Source organism: Pogoniulus pusillus, chromosome 31, assembly GCF_015220805.1.
Source record: "Pogoniulus pusillus isolate bPogPus1 chromosome 31, bPogPus1.pri, whole genome shotgun sequence".
In the NCBI taxonomy this organism is placed as follows: Eukaryota; Metazoa; Chordata; class Aves; order Piciformes; family Lybiidae; genus Pogoniulus; species Pogoniulus pusillus.
The window spans coordinates 7762314-7778930 of NC_087294.1; the positions used below are offsets into that span (position 1 = coordinate 7762314).

General features: G+C 42.5%; 1 protein-coding gene across 3 annotated transcripts in view; it reads left to right on the plus strand.

Annotated features, from left to right (window-relative positions):
- LOC135189282 (NHS-like protein 1) overlaps positions 1–16617 on the plus strand; it is a 114697-nt gene that overhangs the window by 26565 nt on the left and 71515 nt on the right. Inside the window, exon 1 of one of the 3 annotated variants that reach the window (XM_064169461.1) lies at positions 11858–12140. The exons of the other annotated variants lie outside the window; for them this stretch is intronic. Within the exon in view, the coding sequence (XP_064025531.1) occupies positions 11942–12140 (199 nt within the window). The 5' untranslated portion in view covers positions 11858–11941. Of the gene's footprint in view, positions 1–11857; positions 12141–16617 lie in introns of those variants that run through there. 3 annotated transcript variants of the gene reach the window in all.

Below are 16617 nucleotides of genomic sequence, written 5' to 3' on the forward strand. Positions count from 1 at the left end.
AGTCTATAATTACCCCAGGCATCTCTTTTTAATGCTGTCCCAGCACTGTCTGACTTCCAGTCCTCTAGAGCATCCCATTTTATTTTAGCTGTAATAAAAAACAAAAGAAGAAAAACTTGGAAAATGTTTTTGGCATTTGAAGATCATGTCTAACTCTTAATCTTTCAGCCCTTAAAATATTTTAAACTTAATTGATGGCCATATGTAGAGGAATTACAGAATCGTGGCTTATTTAGTCCAGTTGGTAGCTTGGAAAGTAAATACCACAAGGAGGGAGGAAACTTGTTGAAGTCCAAGGAGTGTATTGGCATGAGATGAATGGTTAGTGGGTTCTGAGTTAACTGAAGTCAGACATGAAAAAGTCCCAAACCATCTGAGGAGGGAAGTTGTGCAATAGACTTCCAAACAGGATAACGTAGACAAAGAAGTGTTTTAAGGACAGTTCTTAGTCAGTTTGGGGACACTTTAAGTCAGAATTTCTGGAGCTAGCAAGGGCAGTTTGTGATAGAAGGCCATGGGGCTACATGAAGGCCTAGGGAGAGGATTGCATTTGTCCTGTGCATATGTTGTCATCATCTTGTGTTTAAGTGACTCTGGTTCTCCTGTGAAGACTAGGAAAATCTACCCCTTTAAATATGTAATTGTAGAAGTTTCTCTATATTAGCTGTTGCTTACTGGAGGCTGGTCACAGGGAAAGGCAAGATGAGAAACAAGGTGTGCTGTAGGTCCTCATGGTGCAGGTGTACCCTGCTCACCCCATCCTTCCTTTTAGACTGAGCAAGTGGTACTGCTGAGGCAGAAATCTCCCCACAAGCTCAGCCTGGTCAGGGTCCCTGGGCATCTCCTGTCCTCTTGTAGAGTGGGCTGCACTTGCCTTAGGAGTCTTACCTGAAGAATTGCTGCCCTCACAGGGGCTTTGGCCTTTGAAAACGCCTTTCAGTTTACTTTTGGTCTTGCCCTGTAACAAAATGTTGCTAGCTGTGTAATGAGGTATTTTGGATTATTTTGTGTGCCTTCCAGCCTTAAGAGAAGTGCTGCATCTTCAACATGCTTACATGGGATAAAGAAACATGACACTTAAGTATTGAGAAGAACCCAGGCTTTTCATTTTTAAGGTGAACCAGTTAAACGCTCTTGCCTGAAGCCTTCATTTGCAGGGAGTTTTGTGTTAAACTGAAAGAAAGCTTTACACCACCTGAAAGCAAAAATACACTCTTCTTTAGGCAGTTTGCTTTTTGGTTTGTTTGGTTTTGTTTTTCACTAGTGAACAGACAAGAAATGAAACCTATGAGCTACTGGATTTATTAATTTGCATGCTTACACTGGCACATACATGTATGGGTGCTCTTTCAACTGGTTTTGTGGAGGTTGCCCATTTGGCTTGCATTTTTTTCATGGAGCAGTAACTCCAGATGCCAAGAAGGGGCACTGATAGGCTGTGTAGCAGCTACAGCACCTGCGTGGAATCCATTGTGTTGGAAAATCAGATATTGTAAGAGCAGTCGTCTTTAGTAACTCCATATTCTACATGAAAAAGCAGTCCAGAAAGTTGGTTGCTTGAGATAGAGAGGTGACAACTCAGTATGAGTGAAAATCAAGACTATGTAATTGATACTAAAAGCTTTATTCATCATACAAATATATTACTGATCTAGAACTCAAGAAGAACATACTTCTTTGACTTTGTTTTGGATTGAAATATTGCTACTTTGTACTGCTCCTCGTTAGCTTAATCTTTTCCATGCATGTTTTTGTCATTACTCTTTCTGATAGCATTTGATGCATTGTTCTGCCATGATCTGTCAATCCAACAGTTTACTTTCTCCTTTTGAGAAACCTTAATATGGCCTGTTGGAGAGTAGGTGGGACATAATTAGTTGTAATTCCCAAGAAGCTTAGTGACGACTAGCTTATCTTATGTAAACATATTTTCAGTAAATGTGACATTTCAGATTAAAAAACATTGTGCAAAACCATTCCAAGTAATATGATATCTGATACAAAGTATTGCTTTAGTTCTTTTAACATACTTCTCTTAGCTGTGGTATAACCTTCCCTTAGGCTGCTGACAGAAGTGTGTGACAGTTGCTCTTTTCATTGGTTGTGTATTGTAAGAAGCTTCATCTGTGCTGGCTAGTAGCATGACAGAAGAGAGAGCTGATCTGTAGTGCGGAGTAGTTGTTGAGATCCTTGCACCTGCAGTGCAACCAGTGGTAAGGAGATCATCAGGGTCACACCAAAGGGAGCATCCCTGAGTTGAACATAAGCATGGCTGAGATGTGCACCAGTAATGCAGGAAGACCTTTTAAGGCTGGAAAGCAAAAAACTACCACTGAATTTCTTACTTTTGTGACAGTTATATCTGCCGTTCTTGCTTATTCATTGATGTTTCAGTAGTTGAATTACATTTTAATGCATTTGTATCTAATGTATTGTGATGGTTTAGGTGTTACCTGCCCCCTCCCACTTTGGAAATCACCCAGACTAGACTCAGCAGCTCTGGAAATTGAATGAAGCTTTGTATTTACAGCTTAGCACAAGATACAAGCAAATATTTACAAGATATGCAATTATCTACAGGAATATACAAGTTAAAAAGTAATACAGAAACACAACAGCCCTCCCAGAAACCTGAGTCCCAGGAGGGGCTCTCAACCACCCTTCCACCTTTCCTCCCACACCTCAACCTTACCCAAGATCTTGCCTTATGCTTAAGGTAGTATGGAGGGTTAAGAAGCAGGTGGATTATTCGCGAAGACAGCAGGTTAGGTTAGAGAGAGAGAGAGGAGTTCAGCCCAAAGCCCAGGTAGCGACTGTGTTATCTATGTTTTTGTTGTTCTTATACATCTCAGCAAGCCTATGAGTGAAGTAGACATCACCATTGTTTCCTTTTCACAGCCTATAATCTAATTCTCTCACCAAAACATTCTAGCTAGCTTCAAACTAGCACATGTATTAGCTGTTGCTCTGTGAAAGTGTGAACAAATCCCTTTGTCCAGCAGCAGGTGACAGATACACTTTTCAGTGTTCTCTGTTGTGCCCTACAGAGTAGAAAGTTTTGACTTTGTGGAGCTTTCTGCCTAAAATGAGTAAGCAAGAGACGAGCTCATCTTGTGGCATCTCAAGGTTATGTTTTACTATACACTGAAGGAACACTCTATTAGTAGAGCTGAATTTCACTTTCTTCCCTTCTTACATGGACCTCAAGAGCAGTTCTTTATAGGGCATTCAGTAAAGCACTCTGACCACGTGAAACCAAAATGTTTTTACAAGCACCTGCCAAAAATGAACTCCCTCACAGAGTTGAATTCTTTTAACTACTTTTGCTGTTTTATTCTTGAAAGCCTTGCTCCCCATTGCACACCTGGCTGCAGAAGGCCTTCCCCGGAACATGTGTGTCCAGGAGGTGGCACTGTATTTTTGACAGCAATGATGGTGTGCGTGAACAGAAGGCAGCATTTGCAGAGCATCTCCTCCAGGAAGAGGAGGGCTAGGATGCTTTAGCCTAATGACTGAAGGCTGCTTTTTAAGGTGGCTTTCATAAAGTAGTGTAAATTGCTGTGATATTCTGTGTTGAAAATCCCACTGTGTGTGGACTCTTCCATTAAGCTGCTTTGGTGATATGGAGGTCACTGCTGCTCTGTATTGGAAAGGCACTTCCTTCTTTTAAATCCATTAAAGGAATAAATAGGAATGAGAGAAAATAGGAGTGAGGAGATGTCTTCTTTCTGTTACCATGGTAATGAGCTTAATGAGCAGATCTTGAACCTGTAATCCTACCCATCTCTGTCTGAATTGCTATTTGAGTTGTAAAATAAGCTGGTAGAGATGTGTCTCCTTTGCTCTCAGAGGGGGTGGGTATACCAGTGTTACCAGCATGGCCATCCATTGTGCCTCCAACCTGGAAGCTGCCTTCTCCCTCTGCTTTTGGCAGCATTATCTTTGGCTCCACATTTTCAGAAGCATCAGTGTATGCATGGGTCCCTCCCTGGAGTAAGGCAACAAGAATGCTTCTGATTCAAACACTAGCAGTAATATCTAATTGCTTCTGTATCACCAGCAGCTGTCTTCTCTTCTGAATGTGCATCATCCTCTTCCCAAAGGTGGTCTGGTTCACAGAATGCACCAACCAAAATGCTTTTTCTGTCTGTATGACAACAGAACTAAAATGGAAAGGCATTAAAAGGCTTTTCTGACTTACCTGCTGCTTATACAGCTGGCTTCGTTTGCTTTCTCATTTAAATAGCAAAGCAGTGATCAAGAGTTAATATCAAACATAGGACATTGCTTGTTGCTCTTAAGAAGGCTACCCAATTGAAAGCAAAGATGAATATTCAGAACACAGAAGTGTATTCTTTGAGTTCCCAAAGACTGCCACTAATGCAGTGCAAGGTATGATTTTCTCCTCTAGTGTCTTACATATGTGTTGTATATCAAAATACTTGTAAATTAAAAGTAATTGCAGAGTGCTTTTACAGAACAGCAAAGGAGAAATTAAGTCATGGAAGAGAGTAATGGATGTGTGCAGACCTGATGAAGCACAGATACAGGTGTGGGGAGGCTGTTCCAGACAGTAAAAGAAGACTCATCCCCCACTGTCAGCATGAGAGATTTGTATACGAAGAGATAGAAAAAGTCTGCTGATAGAAAAAAGAAAGGAAAAGTATGTGCAGCAATCTGCATAGTTTTAATGGGAAGGGTGTTAATTGAGAGTTTACTGTGTATATGAAACCAGAGGAGCTGTCTTGCTAGTAGGGCTGTAGTTGCTGGAATGTGCCAGAGAGCAAGAAACTTGCATCAGCAGGGTTTGTAAAGAATTTTTCACTTTCCATCAAGGCAGTGATTTCCCACAATCCTTTTAGGTTTTGTTTGCTTGGTTTGTTTTGTTGTTGTTTTATGGTGACTGCTATATCAACTTATTTTTCAGATTGGACTTCCCTGCAGAGGTCTGAGGTTTGCCAGGGAATGCTTTGTGTCTAGGACTAGCTGTTTGGGTACTAGTGATGAAATTAGCCAAGTTGTAGAATGAGCCAGGTTGGAAGAGACCTCCAAGATCATCCAGTCCGACCTGTCAGCCAGCCCTATCCAATCAACCAGACCATGGCGTTAAGTGCCATATCCAGTATTTTCTTGAACACCTCGCGACTCCACCGCCTCTCTGGGCAGCCCATTCCAATGCCAATCACTCTCTCTGGCAACAACTTCCTCCCAACATCCAGCCTAGACCTCCCCTGGCACAACTTGAGACTGTTCTGTTGCTGGTTGCCTGGGAGAAGAGACCAACCTCACCTAGCTACAGCCTCCCTTCAGGTAGTTGTAGACAGCAGTGAGGTCACCCCTGAGCCTCCTCTTCTCCAGGTTAAACAACCCCAGCTCCCTCAGCCTCTCCTCATAGGGCTCGTGTTCCAGGCCCCTCACCAGCCTCATTGCCCTTCTCTGGACGTGTTCCAGTACTTCAGCGTCTCTTGAACTGAGGAGCCCAGAATTGGACACCAGTACTGAAGGTGTGGACTGACCAGTGCTGAGTACAAGGGAATAATCTCACTTGTCCTACTGGCCACACTGTTCTTGAACCAGGACACACTGGTGGGCACACTGCTGGGGCCCAGCATTCAGAGATTTGTGTGCAGTTAGTCAGGCAGACAGTTGCCAGCATCACTTGCTGTAGTTTTTTAGGAAGCATATTCAATTTGTAGGATTGCTTTTTAGCTGTCAAGCTGTTTTAATCTGCACATGCCTTATTTGCTAAAATCTTGGGAGATGCTATGTGATTGCAAGCATGTGATGAAAGTACATTCATGAAAGTTGTAGAAAATAGAACTAATGCTGGAAAATATGAAGGTGACCACATGGAAAGAGCTTTTTATTACATGATGAAGCTTTTGTTCATTTTGGAACTGGTGCTTGCCTGCCCCATCATCCTAGGGCCCTTTCATCTATGACTAAGTGACCTGCCAACTGGATGAGGGAAAGGCTGTGGACATTGTCTACCTGGACTTCAGTAAATCCTTTGACACCATCTCCCACAGCATTCTCCTTGAGAAACTTGTGTTCCATTGCATAGACAGTGGACTCTTTGCTGGATTAAAAACTGGCTGGATGGCTGAGTTCAGAGAGTTGTGATGAACAAAGTTAAATCCAGCTGGTGGCCAGTCACAAGTGGTATCCCCTAGGTCTTGGCATTGGGGCCAATTTTGTTTAATATCTTTATTAATGATTTGGATGAGGGGATTGAGCTCACCCTCAGCAAGTTTGCAGATGACACAAAATTGAGCAAAAGTGTTGATCTGCTTGAGGGTAGGAAGGCATTGCAGAGAGCTCAGGATAAGTTAAATCAATGGACTGAAGTCAACAGGATGAGGTTTAACATGACCAAGTTCTGGGTCTTTGGTCACAACAATCCCAAACAATGCTACAGGCTTGGGGAAGAGTGGTTGGAAAGCAGCCCAGTGGAAAAAGATGAGTGCTGGCAGTTAGCCAGTTGAACATGAGCCAGCAGCATGTCCAAGGGGCCCAGAAGGCCAATAGCATCCCAGCTTGTATCTAGACCAGTGTGTCCAGCAGGAGTAGGGAAGCAATTGTGCCCCTCTACTCTGTTCTGGTGAGACCACAGCTTGAGTACTGTGTTCGGTTCTGGATGCCACAATATAGGAAAGATATTGAGGTTCTGGAGCTTGTCCAGAGAAGAGCAGCAAGTCTGGTGAGGGGTTTGGAGAGCATGTCCTATGAGAAGTAGCTGAGGGAGCTGCAGTTGTTTAGTCTGGAGAGGAGAAGTGAAAGGGGAAATCTTACTGCACCCCAAACCTGAAAACCTGATGCAGCAAGCAGAATGGGAAGCCTCTCATGTTACAATCTGAACTTCAAGCCCCATGATACCTCACTCCAGACAGCACTTTAATGTTGAAGCTGACATGGCAGCAGCATGATATTGAATATCAGCAGCAGATCCCACTCAGCCTATGACATTCGCCACCCCTTATTCTGTACCATTTATGTCATGCCCAGCAGCAATTAACATCAAACAACAGACATAAGACATCATTCACTATCTATTCTCACTCAAAATGAGATTACTTTTGAATACATAGAGGACTTCTCACTGCAGATGTTCTGGAGCTCCACCCTGTTCCAGTAGATTTTTGATCAGTCCATGACCAGTCCAAATGGTGGGGCTGTACTTCCACCCTTGGGACAGGCAATTCCAATTAACTCCTTCCACACACCCCCAAGTGAAAGCAAACTGTGGCTTGCATTCTGGTGCTCTCCTTCAAACACATCCAGGTGTTGGGATCCCCCTGTCACACCGAAAAGACAGATGGGTTCCACCTCATATTTTGATGTCATCGGAGTACACTGTGAACCTGTACTTACTAAAGCTGTATACTCTCATGGGTTCAATTTGCCAAGCCACTGATTCTGTACAGTCCAATAAACCCAGTTGTCCCTCTTCTCTGTCTGGTTGGAAGCAGGGTCCTTCTAATTCTGACTGGGATCACTTGCATGCTGTGAAGATGCTTTGGGAGTCTCTTCAGGAGGATCAGAAGCAGCATCAGTTCTTCTGCGGTCTTTGGATTACTTTATACTGGAAATTGGGGCAGTGTTCTTCCAGGAAGAATTTCCTTGTAATCGGTGTACTTGTGCAGCCAGGACTGAAGTGGGTTTTCCGTCCCACTTCCTCATGTCCTCCCTGTGGTCATGTAAGTAAAACCACAGGGTATACATACTGTGTGTACCTTCCAGATTCTCTCCCTTGGACAGGGAAGTGCCTGCTCCTCATGGCTGAAACATGGGACCATACAGGTGGGAAACAGGACAGGTTCTCTTGGATTCACTTGATCTTCCAGATCAGTTCTTTCACAGTTCCTCTGAAGAGAGAGTTGACTTGCATTGCTGGGGCCTGTTAGTCATTTCATCCATTATTTGGCCTTGGTCATCTTCCAAAGCCAGAGATAAAGAATGACATGACATGATTCCAAATTACAAATCCAAATCACGGAGTACCTGCTGGATATATCATATATATATATATATATATATATGCTTGTCAAACTCCTGTGTGTAGTAAGTCATCACTATGACTGCCGTTCTCAGGACTCAGGAGCCTAATAAAAGGGCTAAAGCTATATTTGGTTGCTGGTGTTAAATTTTGTTTTGTGTAATCCCCGAGTTAGTCACAGTTTTGGGAATCTCTCAAATTCTTAAGAGTCTTTCTTCTTCAGATGTGACAGTGTTTCCAGTATAATGTAATCAATTTTCTCCCCAATTATTCAGGCTCTCCCTACTAGAGCCTGACTGTAAAGAGGTGATTTAGGAAAAATGAAATATGCTGATAATGATGAATATGCATGTTTAATAGTCTACTATCAGAACATTCAGGCTTACATTACAAATATTTCCATTTTTAAAAGGTGTGAAAAAGATTAATGAAGGAAATAAAATCTTATTTTGGGGAAGTCTTTATGTAAATGATGGCTCAAGGCTGAGAAAAATGAACAGCCTCACTTTTGTGGATTTGAAAAAAATAAAACAGTGTTACAGATTCAGTGCAATAAATTCACTTAAATCAGAAGTTTTTTAGTATTTTTTTTGGTGACATTTTGATTTGATCATACTTAGAAATTATTATTCCATTATAGACACAGTACAAAATAATAATTAACAGGATTATTTGGAAAGAAACTAGAAGAGGCAATCTACACAATGTCTTGCATCAGATGGTGCATCCTCTTCCTAGCTCTTCATGGTTTTGGATTTGCTAGGAGCTGAGATCATAACCATCTCCAAATCTTTTGTTGTCTGTATTACCAAGATCTCCAGTCTTCAGGGAAAAAGGTTATTCTTCAAGTAAAAAGTCTGTGGGGACATTAATGCTTACCATATGGTAAATATACTTGTTAAACTGGATTTCAGCACTGATCCCATTACTGCACATCAGCCTTACTTTGTGAGTGCACATTGGAAAGATGGTTGATTCAGGATGTCTGCAGTCTAGAAAAGTGCATGGTGTCTGCCAGAGGCACTCTCGGCCAGTGCGTTATCCTGTCATCTTGTTAAGTGTTTGAGAACATCTAAGGCTGCTGAACATTGAATTTTGCCTGTATCTCCTGTTGTCTCCTGTGTTTGCAATGCATGTTACCCAATAATTCTGTTTTGATGTGTAGATCTACACTTAACTTCTATGTCAAGTGACATGATCATATAGAAATACAAAGACTGCGTGCAAACATCAGCTGATACTCTTCTGAAATAGAACCTGGGAACATGATTTGGAGTTGTTAAAAAGCATAACAGCAATACAGCTGTATTCTTGTTTAATAAAAGATATCGTTCCTGTCTTCAGGAGCAATAAGTACAAGCCTCAGTGCACTCTTTTAGGCTGTTGTTGCTTGGAAGTTTTGTGGATCACAGGAGTGACTCTTCCCAAGACCCTTGACAATCGCAGGGAATTGAAAGCGTGAGACAGCAGGCACAATGGCTAGACAAGTGGGTTACAGATATACCGTCCTATTAGGGAGGCGTTAACAGGGCCTCCTTATGAACTGGTTCACTAACAGCACTCTGAGGGATTCATCCCACCCAGGAGGACTGTCTAGACATTCATTTATTCTGGCGGATGCAAGAATATCGGCGTGGTTGATGAGTGAGTCGAACTCGGCTAGTGTTAATCACAGCTTGTCTTTGTCATAGTCTGATGAGTAAATGCACTTGGCTTTGTAAATTTGTGTTTGCCTCAGACGCTGGCTGCAAGCGTTCAATTTATGCCTGTGAGTTTCTGCTCTCCGTACAGATGAGTATGTGGTGCCGACAGCTATTGCCTGTGCTGTTGGCTCATTTTCTCCCTTCCCCTCCTATTTTTGCCGATGTTGAAGATTGTTGTCAAAAGATGTAAAACTGTGGACAGTGCTTGTTTTGTCTTTATTTTTTTAAAGCCGCCTGACATTTCGCTTCTGCAACCTGTGTTCATCTACTCACAAGTCTGCCGAGGCTGGGCTGTGTGAGGTGTGTGTAAGGTGTTCCATAGTGATAAATACTTGCTCCGGTCACTGTGCGGTGTAACAGTCTGTTACACACAAACCTCGAACACCAAGCGCAAGCCAGTTTCTTGCTGACTTTCTCCAGTTTGCCAGGACAGTTGAGTCAGTGTTGTAGACAGTTTACGCTGGGTGGTGCTTTCTGTTTTGCACGCCTGAGTGGTGATGCCACACTGATGCAGTGCCTAGGGGCAGCTGGTGTATACACCCAGCCTTCAGGCTGCTACTGCCAATGTAGGCAGCAGGAGATGTGTATGTGTGTCAGGGAGAAAGAGAGGTATACTCTGATTTGAATTTTCATTACTGGGGTGGTTTTTGGTGTCGTGTGTGTGGGGTTTTTTTTTGTTTTGTTGATTTGATTGGTTTTTTTTTCTTGTTTTGGCCTTGGTAGTGGTGGTTAATTTTGTTTTCCTGTTAAACAGTGGGAGTTTTGTATGATTTTTTTTTTTCAGTCCAAAAGTTTATGTTGAGTATCAAACAAACAGCAAAAAAAGCCTTTTTTAAAACGTGTAAATACTTACCTGACACTGTTCAGCTCCTGCATAGAGAGCTGCCACTTTCATGAAAGCTATGGCTTGTAACTGAAGTGTTTAAAAAGAAAAGTTAAGAAAGCAGAGTAAGACTTGACCTTTGTTGTACTGTACTGTACTTGGGATTTTGATATCACCCAGTTTTTAAAAGCAAGTGTAGGAGTGTCAAATTCCATGTAATCTTCTGAACAGTATAAAATAAAAGCAGACTTGAAGTTGCTGAAGACAGTTGTATATGCAGGGCACATGTCTCATTATGTGCTGTTTTTCTTGCAGTCCCAATCTGACCATACTGTTAATCTGACCATACTGTTGCAGCTAATTCAGAAGCCCAGGAAGAGCCTGCTTCCTGGATACCAGAGAAAAACATTATGGGGGATGCAAGATTAGAGTCGATGTGGTTAACAGCATGGAAACTCTCACCTAGCAATGCATTATTTGGGAGCAGGGAGGTGCCAGAGCCTGAAGGCTTGTGGATGAGGCTAAAGAACTGAGAATACCACAATTCAAATCCTGGCTTTTGCACTCTGTGGGCAGGTTATTAAATCTCTTTGGGACTGTGTCTTTGTCTTTAAATAGGAATAATATCTACTTTCTAGAGGCATTGCAAGGATTTGTGTATTTATGCAGTGCTGAGTGCAAAGTGGTAACTGCTTGTGCCTTGCATTCAGCATCAGTCCAATTGTAGTCTAACCTTGGAAGATGCCTTCTTGTGATTCTGACTTGGAGAGGGAGTTTCCTTACTAAAGTCTACATACTGAAATCGCAACACTTTGCTCTTTTTTATTCTTTGTTCTGCGTATTTTTCTTCTCTTATTCTAGAATACAAAAGTAAACGTTCCTGTTCTTGGCAGAACTGCCAGGGTGCAGTTCTTTAGACGTCAGTGTCCCAGTGATTACTGTATGTTAGCTTTAAATAAGCTGCTCGGTATGGCCATCTGCCTATGGGCAGAGTACCTGTTGTTCAGGGGGTGGTGAGTAATCGGGGATAAGGCTTAAGGGAAGCAGCAGGCTGGAGTGGAAGCAGGACGGGAGGAGTCTGAGATCTCTGGCAGGTGACCGGCGTTCCCAGCTCTCTGCGGCTTGTGTTTTCTCCCGCGGCAGCGGGGCAGGCCAGGCAGCAGCTGGAGGGAGCTGCTTAACCAGGTGGTTCCTCTTTTAGCTTTCCTAATTTTTTTTTTAACAAGCTAACAGAATCCTATTCAAAACAGTTCCCAGCATAATGGAGTAGCTTAGCTTGCCGAATTGCGGAGGAGGAGAAAATATTTTCCTCTGCAGCCTTTTGTATGCATCCGTTCAAGGGTTATGAGCAGGCCACTCCCTTCTGCTCCCAACTAGCCATTGGGGCAGCAGGAGCATCTTTGAGAGCAGCATCTCACAATGATTGCCTATGTGCACTGCCTGCGCTCAGACCCGATGGTCGGGTGCCTCGGCAGGAGCAAGTGGCAGCCCGGCTGCAACGATGAGGAGGAGGAACTTATCCCGCTGTATTCCAGCAAAATGGGAAACGCTCACACCAAGCTGCCCGGGCGCCTCAAGAAAAAGTTACTGAGCAAAGACGACGACTCCTTCTGGCCAAGTAAGAAAAGATCAGTTCCTTTTTGGTAGTTGTTTTGGTCGTTTAGCAGTGTGTCAGCATTACCGAGGAAATAATTACAACAGACAGAGAGAAGGAAAGTACTCTCATTTCTCCTACTTATTTAGAGGATATGAACATTGGGAACAAATTTCTAATGAAAATAATATATTCCCACTTCAGGTGAGCACAGGTAAATATCCCATCCGGTGGGACTGCTAATTGATACAGGATGGCACTGTATATGTGGTATGTCCATGTCTGGGAGACCTTGAGCACTTGCTTTTTCCTTCAGTAATGCTCCTTTTTAACAAAATGATTGGCTTAGATAAGTGGAGCTGGTTATGTGGCACTCAAAAGCAGTAGAAGCAATCAGTGGATGAAAAGGCCAGGAAAAAATAAGAGAAATATCTAAAAGACTCAAAGATGCATAATGGGTTTGACAGGTGCTTATTAAAAACAAACCAAACTTTTGAATGCACTTAGGTCTAAGGTTATTTTCCCTCTGAATGTGACAAGCAAGAATTCCTGAATTGTGATGACTCTCCTTTTCAAGTCTGTATAGTTTCAGGTTTCACTGGCGAATACAGATGAGAAACAGAGAGAAGATAGACAGAGAGTGGTAATGTTCATCTGTTTTTATTGGTTTTAGTTTTACTGCTTGCCTTCTTTTTTGTTGTTCTGACCACCTAAGCAAAGGGACCCCGCTGTCTGTGGAATGGTTGCTCAGAAAAGTGTCTTTAAGGGTGATGAGGGAGAAATTGCACAAGACAAAGAAAGCTTTTCCTGAGAAGCCAGTTGGCTGGCTATCTTGCACCAGGCCTTTAAAAAACATACAAGCAAACCAACCAAAAAAAAAAAAAAGAAAAAGGAAAAAGTACGTGAATATATTTGCAATTCTATTGATTTTTCTTTTCTTCATTAGTCTCATGCTGATCATCTGACAATGGCTAGTTAACAGCAATTGAAAACCAGTCATCTAGCCACACCGTGTGAACACCGGTTAGTGGAACCACCTGTATGTCTCTTTTCAGGGCGACAAAGCTGGTGAAAGGTCTGGAACACAAATCCTATGAGGAGAGGCTGAGGGAGCTGGGGTTATTTAGCCTGGAGAAGAGGGGGCTCAGGGGGGACCTCATTGCTGTCTACAACTACCTGAAGGGACATTGTAGACGGGTGGGGGTTGGCCTCTTCTCCCAGGCAACCAGCAATAGAACAAGGGGACACAGTCTCAGAATGTGCCGGGGAAAGTACAGGCTGGATGTTAGGAGGAAGTTCTTGACAGAGAGAGTGATTGGCATTGGAATGGGCTGCCCAGGGAGGTGGTGGAGGCACCGTCCCTGGAGGTGTTCAAGAGAAGTCTGGATGAGGCACTTGGTGCCATGGTCTAGTTGACTGACCAGGGCTGGGTGCTAGGTTGGACTGGATGATCTTGGAGGTCTCTTCCAACCTGGTTGATTCTATGATTCTCTATCTAGTTCTAAGCAAGCTTCATTTGATGTCCCCTCCTGTCAGAGTGTGATTTACCATATGGGTGTTTCAGGCCTTCTTTGAGAGGAAGCAATGCCTTAAAATGTGGGGAAAGAAAAATCTGGTTCATCTACTGAATTCTTGTATTTTAGAGCACAGAGTGAATTCTGGTTCATTCAGGAAGGAAAATGAAAATGCTTCCTTTATGTAAAATTACCATAGTTCCTGTACTGTAGCACCTGGACACTATGAAGAGGCTGAGTGCTACAAAATGGTTCCAGGGATGCGTTTAAGGAGAGGGACACGGTCCCTCTGTGCCCCAGCCAGCCTGGGGGCATGTCTCTCTTGATGAGTGAGAAGTTAATTCATTCCTACAGGACACTGACTTTCAGAGATGGTTCCTATCGAAGGTGTTGCTCTGACTGTCAAGCTCAGAACATCAGGAGCATCCATTTGAACCCACTTCTCAAGAATGTGAAAATGGGATTGAGGAACGCTCAGAAATCCCTGCTTCCTCCCTGCAGCCTGCCTCCTTTTTCTCTTTGTGCTGTCTGTAGGGAAGGTTGTCCCTACCCTCCTTTCTGAAATGCACCCCAATTGAAATTAATAAACTTTGCGTAAGATGAGACAGAGGAAATAGTTACATACTGCAGTATTAGAAATGGATAAGTACTTGCTGATGAGCTTAAATCTTTTCATGTAAAAACTTTGGAAACTGAAACACAGGCATTTCTGTTTATTATTTTATGCATTTCAGTAGCTGAATCACTTTAAGGCACTGTCTACTTGGAAAAGAACTTTGTGACCTCTGAATTGAAATTATTTAGATAGGTATGCAAAGAAGAACCTGGGAAACTTGCTTATCTGAATGGGGTGTAGTAGTTCCTATAGTACCCTATCCAAGTGCCTTTTCGTTGCTTCAAGATGTTCCTAATGAAGAGAGAAAATTTCTGATTGATTCTATTTAATATTTTTTAATTATGTATGTAAATTTTATTTATAATCAGCACATTGTTGACAATTAAACAGTTGAATTGTTTGACTTATGATCTACTAAAGCTTTTTAATATGTGGACCATAACAAACTCTTGCATGCTTCAGACCAAGTTTACTCATGATTTCTTTATGTTAACTTCCACTGATGCCTAGTATGGCTCCATACATGCATTTTGTTTGTGGTTTTTGTTTGTTTGTTTGTTTTTAATTTCAAACGTCTGGAGTTTCAATATTTTGTCTTGAATCCTTGAAACAGTGAACAGCAAAATCAGTTAACCTGCTTTCTTTCCTGACTTTTCCCAGGATAATTGTTTGTGCTTCAGTAGTGGTGTCCCCTGTGGTAGAAGGGTGTGCATGTGGAACTCCAGTTCTGCCCTGCTGCCTCATTTTTTTCTTCTTAACTCATTTCCAGTCAGTAGAAGGAGAAGAATGACAATGTAATTAAGCCATCAGTTAAAAGTGTTATTTGTGGGACAGAGCTTTGAGGCAGGGAGGCCACATTGCTTTTAAACTCTGTTAATATTTATTTTAAGGAACAAAAGTGTTCAGGAGTGGAAGTGCTTTCTGAGACCTGGTTGAGTGATAACTGCAGAGCACAGCAGGGAAGTACTGGCTGAGCTTTATCTCAGCTGATAAAGGCCTCCCTTTGGGGTCCTTATCAAGTGTTATGAGAACTGTGCTTTGGAAGGTTTCACAGTGCTTATGTACTCCACAGAAAACAGCCCTGGTAGTGTTAGGGTTGTTTGAAAACATAATGCAGTTGTATTATTGAACTTTCTCATAAGCCTGGGGAAGCATCCTCCCAGTGATCCCCAGCAATCCTACTCGCTTTGCAGCATCTCTTCTGCACAATATTCACCAGTGGTGTGATGTAGTAACTGTGGCTGTCAAGTCACCACGTTAGGGTTTGGATTCTAAGTGTAGCAACTGTCCTGACAAAACTGTTAAATCAGTGATTGTGAAGTGGAGGTTCTTCATGACCAGCTGAGCTTTGCTTCAGCGTCCATGGTGCTGTTCCTCTGCCTTTCTTTGCTACCAGGTTGACTTTAGGTAGCAGTACATCCTTTAACAGCCTGCTTGCCAGAAACATGGTGTTACAGTGGTGGAGAAACCATAACCATCCCATGTTCTTTGATGACTGCAGACAAACACTATCAGTACAGAGACTCAGTGGTGCTGAGTGGTTGGTAATTGATTATTCCTATAGCAAAGTTAGGCCGAGGACTTGGCATGGTTGTGTTTGTGTGCCGAATTGGCATTTGAGGCTGTTGGCAGTGACTGCTGCTGTGGGAGGCTGTCACCTGCTCCTCGTTACAGCATTGCCTGCCTCTTGCCATACCCATTGCTGCTTCAGATTCCACCCAATTTTCAGAATTCAAAGATATTGTATGCTGTTGCTAACCTAGCTAAATTGTGGCATCTGCTGACTTTTTGTGATGATAACGTTTTGGTACGGATTTTGGAGGGTTCTTTTCTTTCTTTTACAGATAGGGAAGTGAGCTAGTGGCAGTATCAGATTACTTCTAATGTTTGTTGAACAGTAGCTTCAATTATTGGGCTTTTTTTCTCAGCATTTTGTTGCCTGCTAGCTCATGAGAGAATGTTTTCTTCTTAATTTGTTACTCTAAGGATGACAGCTCTCTTATCTATCATATGTGTTTTGTGAAAAACATGGCATTTGAAAGAATAATAATTAAATCTATTGATAAATGAATGGGATGTTCTGAACTAAGTTAGGTGGTTTATTATTCACTGTTTGCTATGACTTTTTTCCCCCCTCAGTCTTCCAGCAGTGATAGGATTTGAATTTCTCAATTAAAGGGTGTTGTGTAAAAAAAAATCCTTGTGTCTTGGGGGAGGATTCATCCTTTGTCTTCTCATTTAGGAGTGCGAAACAAAGACTTAATTGCTCTCCATCTCTGCAAATCGCGGGCTGTGTGGGGAGCACTGAAGAACCCTTTGTGGTCTTTGGTCCCCTAAGTGACAGAAGGGCTCAGTCTGTTGCAGCGAGCAG